The following is a 14,804-nucleotide window of genomic DNA, read 5'->3' as shown; positions in this document are numbered from 1 at the left end:
TGTATCTGTATCTTAGATAAGACATTGAATCAATATCCTGACTGCCTTCTCTTGTAGATGCCACAAGGCGTAAAAAGTGGATGATATTTGTCCTCTGGCTATCACTGTTGAAGAGCACATTATCAGATCATTCTCACTTTGCACGCAAGGGAGCTTACCGTATGCAAATTTCCTGGTGTTTGTCCTACATTGTGACAGTGACCACTCTTTATAAAGACAGTTCATTGATGACAAAGTGCTTTGGAGCATCTTGTGGTCGTGAAAGGTGTTCATGTAAATTCAAGTTCACTCCTTTTCTTGCATGATATTCAGATTGCAAAATGCCATAACTTGCAAATGGAAAGGAGACACTTGCATTTCATGAATGAGACCTTAAAATTTTCAACAATGTAATGGAGATAAGAGAAATGATGAACTTTTGGATGGCACAGTAGCTCAGTGCTTAACACTGCTGCCTCACATCATTTGATTCCACACTCAGGTGACAGTCCATGTGGAGTTTGCACATTCTCCCTGTGTCTGCGTAGGTTTCTGCTGGGTGCTCTGGTTTCCTCCCACAGTCTAAAAGATATGCAGGTTAGGGTGGATTGGCCATGCTAAATTGCCCATCATGTTCGGGGATGTGTAGGGTAGGTGGGTTAGCCATGGGGAATGTGGGGATAGGCTAGGGGGATGCATCTGGATGGGATGCTGTTTGGAGGGTCAGTGTGGATCTGATGGACTGAATGGCCTGCTTCCGCACTCTGGGGATTCTATGATTCTAAATGGTGAAGCAGTATGACGTTAATTGTGTTATTTTGATGGACTGTAGGAGCAAAGATATCTAGGAGGTCATATTCACAAAACTTTAACAGATAGCCTGACAAGTCAACAAAGAGGTTAAGAGAATATATTGAAGGGTTTTATTAACGTGTCATTAAATACAAAAATAAAAAAGTCAGGCTGAACCTGAACAAATCACTGGTTAGGCATCTGTGCAGTAATGTGTCTAAAACTGGGCACCCCACTTCAACAAGGAGGCCAAGGTCTTGCAGATGGTATGGAGGAGATTTATGAGAAAAATAAAAGGGATGAGGGACTTTAATGACGTGGAGAGATTGGAGAAACTGGTATTGTTCTCTTTCCAACAGGGAAGGGCTAATAGAGGTGTCATTAATGATGATGGATGTTGATTGACTGACTCAGGAAACGCTCTTTCCTCTGGGCTGGTAACTACAGACCACAGATTTAGAATAATTGGCAAGAAAACTAGAGGGGAAATGAGGAGAGCTATCTCCAAACAGCCAGTTGTTATGAATTGGGATTTTCAAACGGCCACTGGACAGATACTTGAAGAGAGCTAATATGCAGGATAATGGAGAGAAGCCTGGGACTAGATTGGACAACTCTTTTGAAAAGCCAGCACAAGCTTGATGGGTCAAATGGTCCATTTTGTGGAGTAAGATTCCATTTTGCTTGGTTGGGTGATGACGCCTAGTACACTGGCACAACTGGCATATGTTGAAGGTATCCCCTCTCAGGCAAAGCTGCTGTATTGCTGTGACCCGGGAAGTTTGCAATCTGCAGTTGAAGCTTTGAGAATTGTTTGCAGCGAGAGAAATAATTTCACCCTTGAAGAGACATGTGTGAGGGCAGCACTTCGGCAATATTTAGTACTTTTTTTTGACGAGCGACATTTGTTAATCTCGAAGTTAAAGGAATAAAAAATGTCGATTATCACTAACAAGCATTTGGAGCACAATTTTTGCAATAATGCAAATCATTTGAGAATGACTGATTGTGGAAAAAAAAGCAAGAATTAAAGCTCGTGATGCATTTCCCTCAGTTAACACAGGTTACAGTTTAAACCAACAAGGGAATGGACAGGAAATATAATATTGAATTAATGCGGTCTTAAATGGACCCAAGACTAAACCTCACTGTTTCTTAAACCTGTTCAGCAAAAATAAGTGATTGTATTATTTTGCTGTGAGATATTCAACGTATATTATGTTGTAAAATGTAAATTAAGCGTGATGGGATATGACACCATGTCTGGAAGGGGATGAAACGTTTTGGGAATACTGTACTATTATTACAATTTGCAAAACCTTGGATAAACTCAGGCCGTGGTTGTATAATTGGTTATTCAATCCCGAGCCCTGTTCACAGCTCCAGCCAGGAACAGTGAGCTGGCTTTGCCAAGTGGAGTGAATGTAGCGACTGTGCTCAGCAGAGAAAAAAAAACCCTTTAAAAACTGGAGCCTGCCTTTTTCCTGTGGGCTCCTTTTCACCATGTCTGAGCCTGGCTCTGTCACAGTAGCCCTTTTGTTACAAAATGGGGTTGACTTGTTCTGATTTGTGAAATGCCTACGACCAGCTCCACAAATATGAGATAATTGGGAGGGGGGTGGTGGTGGTGTTGGGGTTGGTGGTGAGTGGCTAGTAGGGGAGGAGGGGGAAGAGCAAGGTGGTCCATGCCATGATTTTTTATTTTGATTGGGTCAGGCAACGTACTGAGGTGAAGGTGGAAAGAGAAGGAAATTATTGTGAACCAGCTCCAACCCTGATAATGGAAAATGCTTAAATCTGAATGTGTTTGTGTGTGTGTAGCTATTTATATGTATGTTTGCCTGTATATGTTTGTGTGTGTGTGTGTGTGTTTATAAAATGTGTGTAAATAGAGTTTTGAATCTTTGGTCCATTTTTATTTACTGTATTATTCAGGTCCATTCTGATAGCATAGGCTCTGGCTGGAATTTTTGTTCTTATATCATTCTTTCGTTCCCTTAAGCTCCTGCAAGTACTTTGAATTTCTGTTTAAACACAGTCTGTCTTATGTTGAATGCTACCTCTTAAGATACAAATTAAGACCATGTGGTCAAGGACTGACCTGGTTGATCTTTTCAAAATGAGACAACATGTTTCTTTTATCAATCTTGCTTTGATTGTGTATAGATGGAGCTTCTAACTAATTAAGTTTCTGAAGTGTGCTTTAATTATTGTATGAAGTGTTTTTGATGTAGTATTTAATAACACGCAAGATGACATTGATTGACTTGCCTGCAAATCTTTAATTTCCACCCTGATACCTCTAGATTAGGTTGTGGAGCTTGTTTTGGAAACTCTTGATTTGGGTGCATAAAATTGATGAATAATGGCCTTGCTTTGCAAATCGGTCCTGTGATCTGTTAGCTTCTTGCTAACACAATTCCTCGGCGAGCGGGCGGGGTGGGTGGAAATTTGGCCACCCTTTCAATGTTCCTATCAGTCATGCACAAAAGAGTTAGTGCCACCGATTTATTTTGGGAGATGCCACTGTTTAGAACTCAGAAGAAAAAAAAATTTGAAAACATTAATTAATGTTGAATCTAATGTTGAATGCACTCGAGATTTAAAAAAAATGTTTTAAGAAGCAAAAGCGGCTGTCACTGGGACATTGCAGCATGTTGATAAACAAACGTGAATCCTGTTACTATGCAGTGAGTGACTGACTGGAGGAGAAATGCCATTTGTTGTTCCATTTCAATGTCAGAGCAGCGTTTTAAAAGCTTCGGTTATTGTTGGGTGTCTAATAGCACCTGTTGAGATGATAGCAGGAGTGGCGACCAGACAGCTGTAAAACAGCACTAGTAATATCTGGTAGAGGAACAGCTAACCAGCGGTCCGAGTTACAGAAGCTCCTCACAGATCTTGCCTTCGTGGTCCTGCCGCCTGGGGCAGGGACCATTTAGGGATTTAATGTTGGAAGAAACAAAGGAAAGGGGCTGGAGAATAAGAACGAGGAAAAAGTTGGCTCAGTGAATCAAGCAGTTAACCCATAGGAGTTAGGGGCCCTAGCAATTGGCACGGTGTGAAATCGTCTGCTGATAAGCGGTGAAACAGAGCTCCTCTTGTGCATGATAAATGAGGAATGTTGCTTTGTGATACCTGGACTTCTTGCATCTGTGTTGATCAGAATGTTGCAGATAAAGTGACTGTGATTTCACTGGACTTGTCCCTACGTGCAGTCTAGTCCTTACCCGCTTTACGTGTCGCCCTTCAACTCTTTGATCTGCGGTAATAAACTGAATAGGGTTGGTTCTTATCTGCTGTTGGTTTGTGTTTATGTTAGGCCTCTGTCCTGAACGTGTCCTATAAAATTGTTGAAATGCTCTGATTTGTGTGTGTGTGTGTGTGTGTATATGTGTGTTTTCTGTGACTCTACATTTCGCTGCCCTGTAACTACTATGTCATGTATTGTACTGCTTGACAACAATTACTTTTTGTGGTAAGGATATTGATTTTGCACAAAAAAACAAGTGATTACATATTTTCTTATCTGTTTGTTTGTTAAACATTTCAACCCAAGCAGCGAGACGGGATAGGAAAGATGCACAAAGACTTTCAATGCATTTCTTGTTGTGACAAACGAAACAGCTCTAATTTGTTTTCTGTTTGCTGTACATTTTTCTCCCCATTTCAGAAACGCCCAGCATCGAGAAACTTTTATCAAAAGACTGGAAGGACAAGCTTTTAGCCATGGGTTCGGGAAATATCGGGGAGATTAAAGGTTGGGTAAATTATCAATTCAGTTTCTTGTTGCGCGCTCTCCCCGCTGTTTGTGAATGGTTAGAAATGATTCTCGAGACTATTTTTTATTTGTCTTGCTTGTGTGTTTTGAAGAAAGTTAAACTATCGGTGAAGCCGGCTGGAAGTATCTTTTAATAACAAGATATTTCTGTCAAGTCTCCTAATTTCGTATCTTCTATTTTACACACCAAATAAAGGCATATGTGGGAAGTTTTAGTCCTGTACAACAATTTTGATGACTAAGTTAGTTTTTTTTAATATATATACACACACATATATATATATATCAAGTCTGAGACCTGTGGTTTCTGCTTGTCAGCACTCATTAGAGGACAGTAAGTGCCAATTCCAGTAATGTTCTCTCTAAAAGAAAAACACAGTTACTGTTTATAAATATGTTTTAATAATGTGCTGTTTCCAGATTGCATGGCCTGTTTGTTCTGCTGTCTCTGACCTCAACAAAACCAAAACGTCAAATTGTGCAAAGAAATTGAGAACATCACAGTCTAGACTCAACGTTATAAATTTAAAGCTAAAACACCCACTGATTTACCCATCATCAGCTTAATGCTTTAGAGATCGTTTTCCATATCTAATACTCTGACTCACACATTAAGTCTCAAACCTTTCTTATTTACAGAGGGAGATGCTATCTTGAGTGAGTTGTCAACTGGACTCGTTGCCTTAAAAGCATTTAACATTTTAGTACTGCACTTGCTTTGTTCGAGTTCACTGGGGACTGCTGTCTCCTTTCAAATCTCAGCTGGGAGACTTCTGTTGCACCTTTTGACCCAATGGGAAACCTGTGTGTAAGAGCAATATATCTCTCGTATCTTTGTAATGTTCTGCTGGAGATCATTACTACCACTCTCACATGAGCCGAGTTCAAACCACTGTAGTCTAACTTCTGTGCACTGGTTAAAGAAAGCCAGCAGTAAAGCCATGAAAGGGCTTCTTTTTCAGCTGTGACATTTGCAGTCCCTTCAAACACACATCTAAAGGCTTGAGCTCTTCAGTGAGGCAGCCACTGGTTGATTTCCAATGTGTGACAGTTACAATCATTGTCCATTGTCGAAGAAGTTGCCCTCCAGGGGGCTCAATCGTTCTCACTTGCGCCGTCTTGTGAGGTCAAGCTGGACCAGCTCGCCCTCTGCCCAAGATTCCTGTGCCATCACCACTAGGCGATTCAGCCAAGAGTGGTATTGACAAAATAGTACCCAGATAGGCAAGCAGGAATGAGTGAAATGTGCAGGAAATATAAAGGGTGTCACAAGAAGGCTATTGTCAGAAATTCCTGGCTTGCGAGATGGACTTTTTTGTGTGTGAAAGCAAGTAAAAGAAATAGCCATGCTCACTCGAATTTCTTATTGTTTGGAAAGGTTTGAAGAAATACAAACCTAATGTCCATGCATTCTATTCCAGCTGCCCATCTCTTGAAATGCTCGGCTGCTCAGCTGCCAAGATGTAGCCATTGCTGGCCAGCTGTTCAACTGCAGCATGCATCACAGCCAGACTTGGCTGCCATCTAATTGGCCATCAACAGGGGTCAGTGGAGAGCACTTGGCTGAGGAATGCCCTGCCTGATTTTAATCATGTCGATCCTATGATGCTGATGGAGTGCTGTACCTGCTACCCTCTCATTGATCAGACTGGGGTCTTACCAGTCTTCTAAGACTCTCACCTATAATAATGGATAAATGCATTAAGTGTCTTCTGTGAATTCCTTCTCATTGAACGAATGTGTTTTACAAACCCTTCAGCAATCATCTCACTTTCTCTCTGTCTCTTCCATCCACCCTAATCGCCTCTTAGGACATTTCTTAAAGGCTATGTTTCGATAAATATTGTCATTTTCCCCAAAAATTTTCACTCTTTGGCTAAGTTTCAAGGTTTCCCCCTACTAAATGTACCCTGTGAAGCACAGATGGGTGTTACGCTGCATTGAAAATATTATATAATAAGCATAAATTGTTGTTGAAGGTGATTTTGAAACAATCCCAAGAACGTATTATTAACAGATCACAATACTGAATGTCTGGGTCCTCGTGGATTCTTTGGTAGGGGTCCTGAGCCAGATACCTAGCCCCTGTGTCGGGAGGTTGTGGGCTATGGCTCCATTCCTGTGATTTTGCAGATGGTGCTACTTTGTTGGAGGTGCCATCTTTCACCTGCCCTGCACCCCAGAGCTGAGTCTGCCTTGCAGAGAGGTCTGAAAGACCCCTGCAGCCCGTTTGAAGAAGAATACTGAAGGCCCCCTCATGGCCCATTCACTGAACCACACAGAAAAAAAACACAAAAATAGAAGAGAGGTATGGGGTGGGAGTGAACCTCCACAGAGATTCCTCTGTAACTTTGGAAGAAGGGACAAATGAGTAGGAGAAGCCCCATTATTAGACCAGATTTCTCTTGGTTTCTTGTAAGATCTTGCCGTGTATGATCTGACTGCCACAGTTCCCTGCAACCCACTTCAAAAATGCTCCATTCTCTGTGAATGCTGAGCAACATGTGTCAGGTGCTATATAATGCAAGTTTTCTTTCCCACATGTGACAGACCTCTGCTTTGCATTTTCAATACTCTATACTAAAGTGCTAATTTCAGTATGGTTTGACTTTTCATTTAAGAAACTAGAAGTTTTTTTTATGACAGCACCCCTTTAAGCTGATGATAATTAAATAGATAGCTAAACAGCTACATGTGCTGCAGTGGTGATGAGGGATAATAACATGACTGAAGGTGACTTCCATCACTTGGATTGAATGGAAAATGAAGATTCTTGTAATGTTTTTAATTATTCTCCATTAACCTTTTGAGGGCTGTGAACCTACTTCAGATTCCAATGCGTACATCTTCTTTCACGACATCTCTTAAGAAATAGCTTGCTGTGACTTCCCAATACAGAATGTTAATTGGCATCATTTTCAAAAATTTTGTGCAGTGGAACACGATAATTCCAAATGTTCTGGAACACATAAGAAAATTGTAAGTGCCAAAAAGGGCTAAAACAGCAAAAGATTTACATCCAAAAATAAATTGTCGACCAGGTGTAATTATAAAGGGGCACAGCACTTCCATAAACATATATTGGTTTGAAAAGAGCTTCAAAAAATGTCCAGTCTTTTAAAAACTTCTGTGGTCATGGTTACGTTAACCAGAGGAACAACTGCATTGGATAAACCTCCAGCCATTCTAATGTTTTAGGTGGTCGAAGGGTATTGAGTTGAATGGTTAATAGAAGTTCAGATATGTCAAGAGATAAGTAATCAAAGGTGTTGTTTTGAATGGCCTAATGCTGTGTGCTTCCCAATAGCGCCTTCCTTTTACTTACTTACCCATAGAGTGACAGCAATCACAAACACTTTTCTTCTCCTTTCTCCACCCTCTGTCCCCTCTGCCCTGTGCTGCTGATTTCTGTTTTAAACAGGGACTCCAGAGAGTCTAGCAGAGAAGGAACGGCAGCTAATGGCGATGATCAATCAGCTGACAAGCTTGCGCGAACAGTTGCTGGCTGCCCATGATGAACAGAAGAAACTCGCAGCTTCACAGATCGAGAAACAGAGGCAGCAAATGGAATTAGCCAAGCAGCAGCAGGAACAAGTGAGTACGGGTAAATGGAGGAATTCAGTTTACAGGGAGCTGGAAGGCTCAGCAGCAAAATGCTGTAAGAACAGTCTTTAATTTTAAGAATTCATGAAAAATCCCAGGGTTTTACAGAGGAAACACATGGTGCCTCTTACACCAACATGATGTGAATATCAGCCGATGTTTGCACCATGACCTATTCCTAACAGCCTTGATCTTTATGACAGAGCCAATATAATAAATGTAATAAAAGGTTGCCTTGGGAGTTGTTTAACGTACATACTCTCAAACCATGCTGTGGCTTAGAATTTGATAGCATTTAATTTAAGGTGTAAGATACCACTGATTCATGGGAGATGGTGTAAATCCTAGAATAATACCACAAGGAAGGCAATTTAGGTCATTGCTCCTGTGCTGTGTTATGAACCAGACCAAACCCCTTACAAATATATTCAGAAGATAGCCTATACCCTAACTTTTTCTTATATTAAAGACAAATGTAAGGTGCTGTGTTCCAAATGCAACTCAATTGGTCAAACTACTCAATGTTAAACAAAATTTCGCTATAGTTAACATACAACAAAAGAAAGAAGAATATGGAATCACTTAACTCTATTACAAATCCTAACAGAATAATAGATTACTTTACTACTAAACAGTAAACATTCTAATACAGTAACATCCCATAAGCGCATCTTTGGCAAAAGGCAAGTTCAGAAAAATAGATTGTCTCACAGGCAATTCTCCAGTCCAAGAGGAAAACATCAAGAGAAAGCTCTGAGAGAGGGAGTTGCTGGGGGAAATGTACTGCAGCTTTTACATCCAACTTCAAGACCCCAACAACTGTTTCTAAAAACATAAAACTAAAACTCCTGGCTCTGTGGGAGCTTGACCCCACCCATTCAGGCTGTTTCTATTGCTCCAACTTAAAAAAAACGCCAAGGCTTCACAGCTGTTTAATAGATTTCAAGAGATAGTTCAGCACCTCTGACTTAAAACCTCTCCCAAAAACAAAACCCAGCACAAAATGCACCTCTTAAAGCCATAGTTTCGTAACAACTGGCTCTTTGGGATTTATTGAGTAACTCTGAGACTCATGACCCATAACCTGACAAATCAATCCTTTTCAATTACGCACCAACCTCCCTTTTTGAAATTATTGAACTCTGTTGAACTTGCTTACACACATCTTCAATATAGTGTGGAGTTAGATGAACACAGCAGGTCAGACAGCATCAGATGAGCAAAAGATTTGATGTTTTGGGCCTACACTCCTGAAATGTTGACTTTCCTGCTCCTGTGATGCTGCCTTGACCTGTTGTGTTCCTGTAATACTCCACACTGTATTGACTCTGACTTCAGCATTTCCAGCAGTTCGTGCTATCTCCTTACACACACCTTTTCAGGTAGTGTGTTCCAGATCATCACAATTCTGTGCATAATTAAAAGAAAAATCTCACTCTTTCCTTCTCGTGTCCACAAATTTTCTTAACTCTTTGCCTTCTCATTATTGGTCCTCCTACCAGTGTAAACACCTCCTTTTCACTTTACTCTGTCAAAACATCTCTCATCAATCTCCCTATCACCTTCTCTGCTCTGTATGTTGCTGAGTCCAGGCAAGAAAGGGGAATTAGCTCCCCTGCATTCTTTCTCAAACCCCTCGTGGTCAGTCACGACAAGTTTTTTTTTAAAATCTAATGCCCACTTCAATTAAACTTCGTTGATTTGTAAGTTTGAGGCCAATTAACAAAGTTTTCCTGAGTGAAAGAGAAGAGCTTTTATTAATTTTTTCAGATTGGTAGATAATGATGACACACAGAAAGGAAATAAGCTCCTTTTTGTAAAAGAATGTGGTACAGACAGGGGACAAATAAGACTGCTCTGTTTAAAAGTCCTCTCATAAATTTGAAACCAGAGGCTACAGTCGATTTTAATTGTTGACTTGTATCTGCAGCAATGGCAGAGCCATTAGATATTTTACATTCTCAATGAATGTTTTCCCAAGTTGCGTTTTCACTGGCATTATTTTGGGAGTTGAGAGAAACAGGCATGGAGAGAAAAATGTTCCTGATTTTTGTCACAAACTCATTTTACCTTCTCTCCTTTGCTGCTGAAAAGTTGAAATGTAGGTCAGTGTATATTACAGAGTCTGGCTGCATTGTCCTTCCAAGCTGGCTAACTGACAGGCAAGATTTTAATCTCCACATATGTTCAGTGGCAATACATTGATTGGGGTGGGGGAGGGGGGAGGAAGTGGCAGAGTGGCAATGTCACTGAATTGGTTGTGAAGAGCTCCAAACTAATGTTCTGGGATTATGGGTTCAAATCTTACCATAGCTAATAGATTTTTTAAAAAAAGAAACTGGAATAAAAGGCAGCCATGTAACCACTTATTTATCATAAAAAGGAAAGACATTTAGTTCACTAATGTCCTTTTTAAAAGAAGGGCACCTACCATCCTTACCTAACCCACATGAGAACATAGATATAGAGCAATGTGGTTAGCTGTTAATTAAGATGAGCAATAAGCACTAGCCATGTCATTGATGTACATATCGAATAAAAGAATAACAAAAACTTAACCAGAAAGGTGAATTTCTTAATGCTGAATCATTTGCCTGGTTTCGCTATCCATAAAAAATAATAATCTAGTTTATTCGAAAAGGGGCTCCCTTAGTTTGCAACTGTCTTGTCAAATGATCACTGCAGCCATTTTAGGTCCATTTTGTTCCTTTTAAAAGCCATTTATTTTCATGAATGGTCTCAGGTGTAACAATCGAACGATGACAATTCAAATTCTACAGTCTACATTTGCCACTCACATAACAATGTGAACAGCTCAATCCCTCTCCTTTGACCTGAAGCCCCTCATCCTCTTTTTTTCACCCCCCCCCACTGTTTTCCAATGTTCTCTTCCTGCCTTGCTCCCCTTATCCTCTCTCTGCTAACTGTATGCTGAGGGAGCTTTCCAAACACAGTGGATGTTCATCGCTTGAGAATCTGTGCAGTGACTCTCACTTAGATCATAGGTTCGCATATATCTGTACATGCACAGTCCCGTTTGTGAGGGTTCAAGAGCAGGAAATCTCAAAATTGTTAGTTCTTCATCTGTTCGAGTTAGGTCAAATCAGCGCTGGGAAGTGAACCTGAGATAAATCAATACAAGAGATTTCAGAAATTCCCATCTCTTGCAGTTCTTCAAATTTGTTTTTGGAAAGGTAGCCATAAGGCCGACTGAGAAATCTGGTGAGAATTGTCCATTTGACTTTGTAACTTGATGTGGCTGTTCAGAGTATGAACCAAAAGCTATCTTGACTGAACCAAATGAATAGCTACACTGTCATTAACCGCCTCAACCTCTCCACCCCTCTCACCCACTCCAACCTCTCCCCCGCAGAACGGGCAGCCCTCCGCTCCCTCCGCTCCAACCCCAACCTCACCATCAAACCCGCAGACAAGGGTGGCGCAGTGGTAGTATGGCGCACTGACCTCTACATCGCCGAGGCCAGACGCCAACTCTCCGACACCACCTCCTACCGCCTCCTCGATCATGACCCCACACCCGAGCACCAAACCATCATCTCCAACACCATTCACGACCTCATCACCACAGGGGACCGACCACCCACAGCCTCCAACCTCATTGTTCCCCAACCCCGCACGGCCCGTTTCTATCTTCTTCCCAAAATCCACAAACCTGCCTGCGCTGGTCGACCCATCGTCTCAGCCTGCTCCTGCCCCACCGAACTCATCTCCACCTATCTGGACTCCATTTTCTCCCCTTTGGTCCAGGAACTCCCCACCTACGTCCGTGACACCACCCACGCCCTCCACCTCCTCCAGGACTTCCAATTCCCTGGCCCCCAACACCTCATATTCACCATGGACGTCCAGTCCCTGTACACCTGCATTCCGCATGGAGATGGCCTCAAGGCCCTCCGCTTCTTCCTGTCCCGCAGGCCCGACCAGTCCCCCTCCACCGACACTCTCATCCACCTAGCTGAACTCGTCCTCACACTCAACAACTTCTCTTTTGACTCCTCCCACTTCCTACAGACTAAGGGGGTGGCCATGGGCACCCGCATGGGCCCCAGCTATGCCTGCCTCTTTGTAGGTTACGTGGAACAGTCCCTCTTCCGCACCTACACAGGCCCCAAACCCCACCTCTTCCTCCGGTACATTGATGACTGTATCGGCGCCGCCTCTTGCTCCCCAGAGGAGCTCGAACAGTTCATCCACTTCACCAACACCTTCCACCCCAACCTTCAGTTCACCTGGGCCATCTCCAGCACATCCCTCACCTTCCTGGACCTCTCAGTCTCCATCTCAGGCAACCAGCTTGTAACTGATGTCCATTTCAAGCCCACCGACTCCCACAGCTACCTGGAATACACCTCCTCCCACCCACCCTCCTGCAAAAATTCCATCCCCTATTCCCAATTCCTCCGCCTCCGCCGCATCTGCTCCCACGATAAGACATTCCACTCCCGCACATCCCAGATGTCCAAGTTCTTCAAGGACCGCAACTTTCCCCCCACAGTGATCGAGAACGCCCTTGACTGCGTCTCCCGTATTTTCCGCAACACATCCCTCACACCCCGCCCCCGCCACAACCGCCCCAAGGGGATCCCCCTCGTTCTCACACACCACCCTACCAACCTCCGGATACAACGCATTATCCTCCGACACTTCCGCCATTTACAATCCGACCCCACCACCCAAGACATTTTTCCATCCCCTCCCCTGTCAGCTTTCCGGAGAGACCACTCTCTCCGTGACTCCCTTGTTTGCTCCACACTGCCCTCCAACCCCACCACACCCGGCACCTTCCCCTGCAACCGCAGGAAATGCTACACTTGTCCCCACACCTCCTCCCTCACCCCCATCCCAGGCCCCAAGATGACATTCCACATTAAGCAGAGGTTCACCTGCACATCTGCCAATGTGGTATACTGCATCCACTGTACCCGGTGCGGCTTCCTCTACATTGGGGAAACCAAGCGGAGGCTTGGGGACCGCTTTGCAGAACACCTCCGCTCAGTCCGCAACAAACAACTGCACCTCCCAGTCGCAAACCATTTCCACTCCCCCTCCCATTCTCTAGATGACATGTCCATCATGGGCCTCCTGCAGTGCCACAATGATGCCACCCGAAGGTTGCAGGAACAGCAACTCATATTCTGCCTGGGAACCCTGCAGCCATATGGTATCAATGTGGACTTCACCAGTTTCAAAATCTCCCCTTCTCCTACTGCATCCCTAAACCAGCCCAGTTCGTCCCCTCCCCCCACTGCACCACACAACCAGCCCAGCTCTTCCCCCCCACCCACTGCATCCCAAAACCAGTCCAACCTGTCTCTGCCTCCCTAACCGGTTCTTCCTCTCACCCATCCCTTCCTCCCACCCCAAGCCGCACCCCCAGCTACCTACTAACCTCATCCCACCTCCTTGACCTGTCCGTCTTCCCTGGACTGACCTATCCCCTCCCTACCTCCCCACCTACACTCTCTCCACCTATCTTCTTTACTCTCCATCTTCGATCCGCCTCCCCCTCTCTCCCTATTTATTCCAGTTCCCTCTCCCCATCCCCCTCTCTGATGAAGGGTCTAGGCCTGAAACATCAGCTTTTGTGCTCCTGAGATGCTGCTTGGCCTGCTGTGTTCATCCAGCCTCACATTTTATTATCTTACCTACACTGTTGACCTGTGTTGCTTCAAATAAAAAAATGAGCTAGTAAGAGTTGCTACTCAGTGTTGACTTAGCAGCTCCATAAAAAATACATAAAATAAGATCCAACAGTTTATCTTAACATCTCTCAGACTAGACAATAAGCCAGACTTTTGCTGGGTTTTGTTTCAGTTCTCCATTCCTTAAAGTAATATCCCATTGTCCACCTCCTGTAGACATCCACTCAACAATAATGCCTAGCTAATCCTGCACTAAGATCTGTCCAACCTTGTTCCTATGCTCCTTGACTCGCCTTGTTTCTTGGGTTCCACAATACCCCAGATACAAAACGCTCATCCTTGCGTTGGATTTGCTGTACAGTCTCTGTAACCTCCTGCACCCTCTGTGAGAACTCAGGGTGCCCAAGCAACACTGGCTACTTAGAGATAGTAAGAACTGTCAATGCTGGAGTCAGAGGTAATGCAGCATAGAGCTGGAGGAACACAGCAGGCCAGGCAGCATCAGAGAAGCAGGAAAGCTGATGTTTCGGGTTGGGACCCTTCTTCAGTTAACTGTGCTTACACTGGCTACACTGTTCTTCGCCCTTCGCCATGTCATTATCAGAAGGGCAGGATGGATCTCTGTTTAATACCTCATCCCAAAGACAGACAGCTCCGACCATGTACAACTCCTTCAGTACCACACTGACGTGTCTGCCTCAATTATGGGCTCAAGCTTTCTGGAGTGGGAATTGAACCCATAAGCTTCTCACTCAGGTGACAGTACCACCTAAGAACTGTGGCTAAAAAAGCAACAAACCTTTGATATTTGCATTTGATTGAAGAATGGGAGATACTTGGAAGGAAACTAGCTCTTTATTATCAAATCGAAAGCTTTCTTACGCAGATTGTGACAAGATACTACACTCAGACATTTAAGCTATGTTTAACTCAATTCTGTGAAAGGATAAACAACAACTCTTTAAAATGATGAAGTACGCTGCGGG

At 43.4% G+C, this 14,804-nt stretch overlaps 1 protein-coding gene across 9 annotated transcripts in view; it reads left to right on the top strand.

Annotated features, from left to right (window-relative positions):
- sox5 (SRY-box transcription factor 5) overlaps positions 1–14,804 on the top strand; it is a 379,139-nt gene that overhangs the window by 169,210 nt on the left and 195,125 nt on the right. For 7 of the 9 annotated variants that reach the window (XM_048554395.2, XM_048554391.2, XM_048554396.1 and 4 more), the window contains 2 exons: positions 4,445–4,531; positions 7,974–8,146. In XM_048554395.2, the coding sequence (XP_048410352.1) occupies positions 4,445–4,531; positions 7,974–8,146 (260 nt within the window). Of the gene's footprint in view, positions 1–3,504; positions 4,039–4,149; positions 4,250–4,444; positions 4,532–7,973; positions 8,147–14,804 lie in introns of those variants that run through there. The other 2 variants (XM_048554398.2, XM_048554397.1) reach the window with 2 other exon arrangements.

Source organism: Stegostoma tigrinum, chromosome 25 (genome assembly GCF_030684315.1).
Source record: "Stegostoma tigrinum isolate sSteTig4 chromosome 25, sSteTig4.hap1, whole genome shotgun sequence".
NCBI lineage: Eukaryota > Metazoa > Chordata > Chondrichthyes > Orectolobiformes > Stegostomatidae > Stegostoma > Stegostoma tigrinum.
The sequence above is the reverse complement of the archived record's forward strand: the minus strand, read 5'-3'. Positions and strand labels throughout refer to the sequence as shown.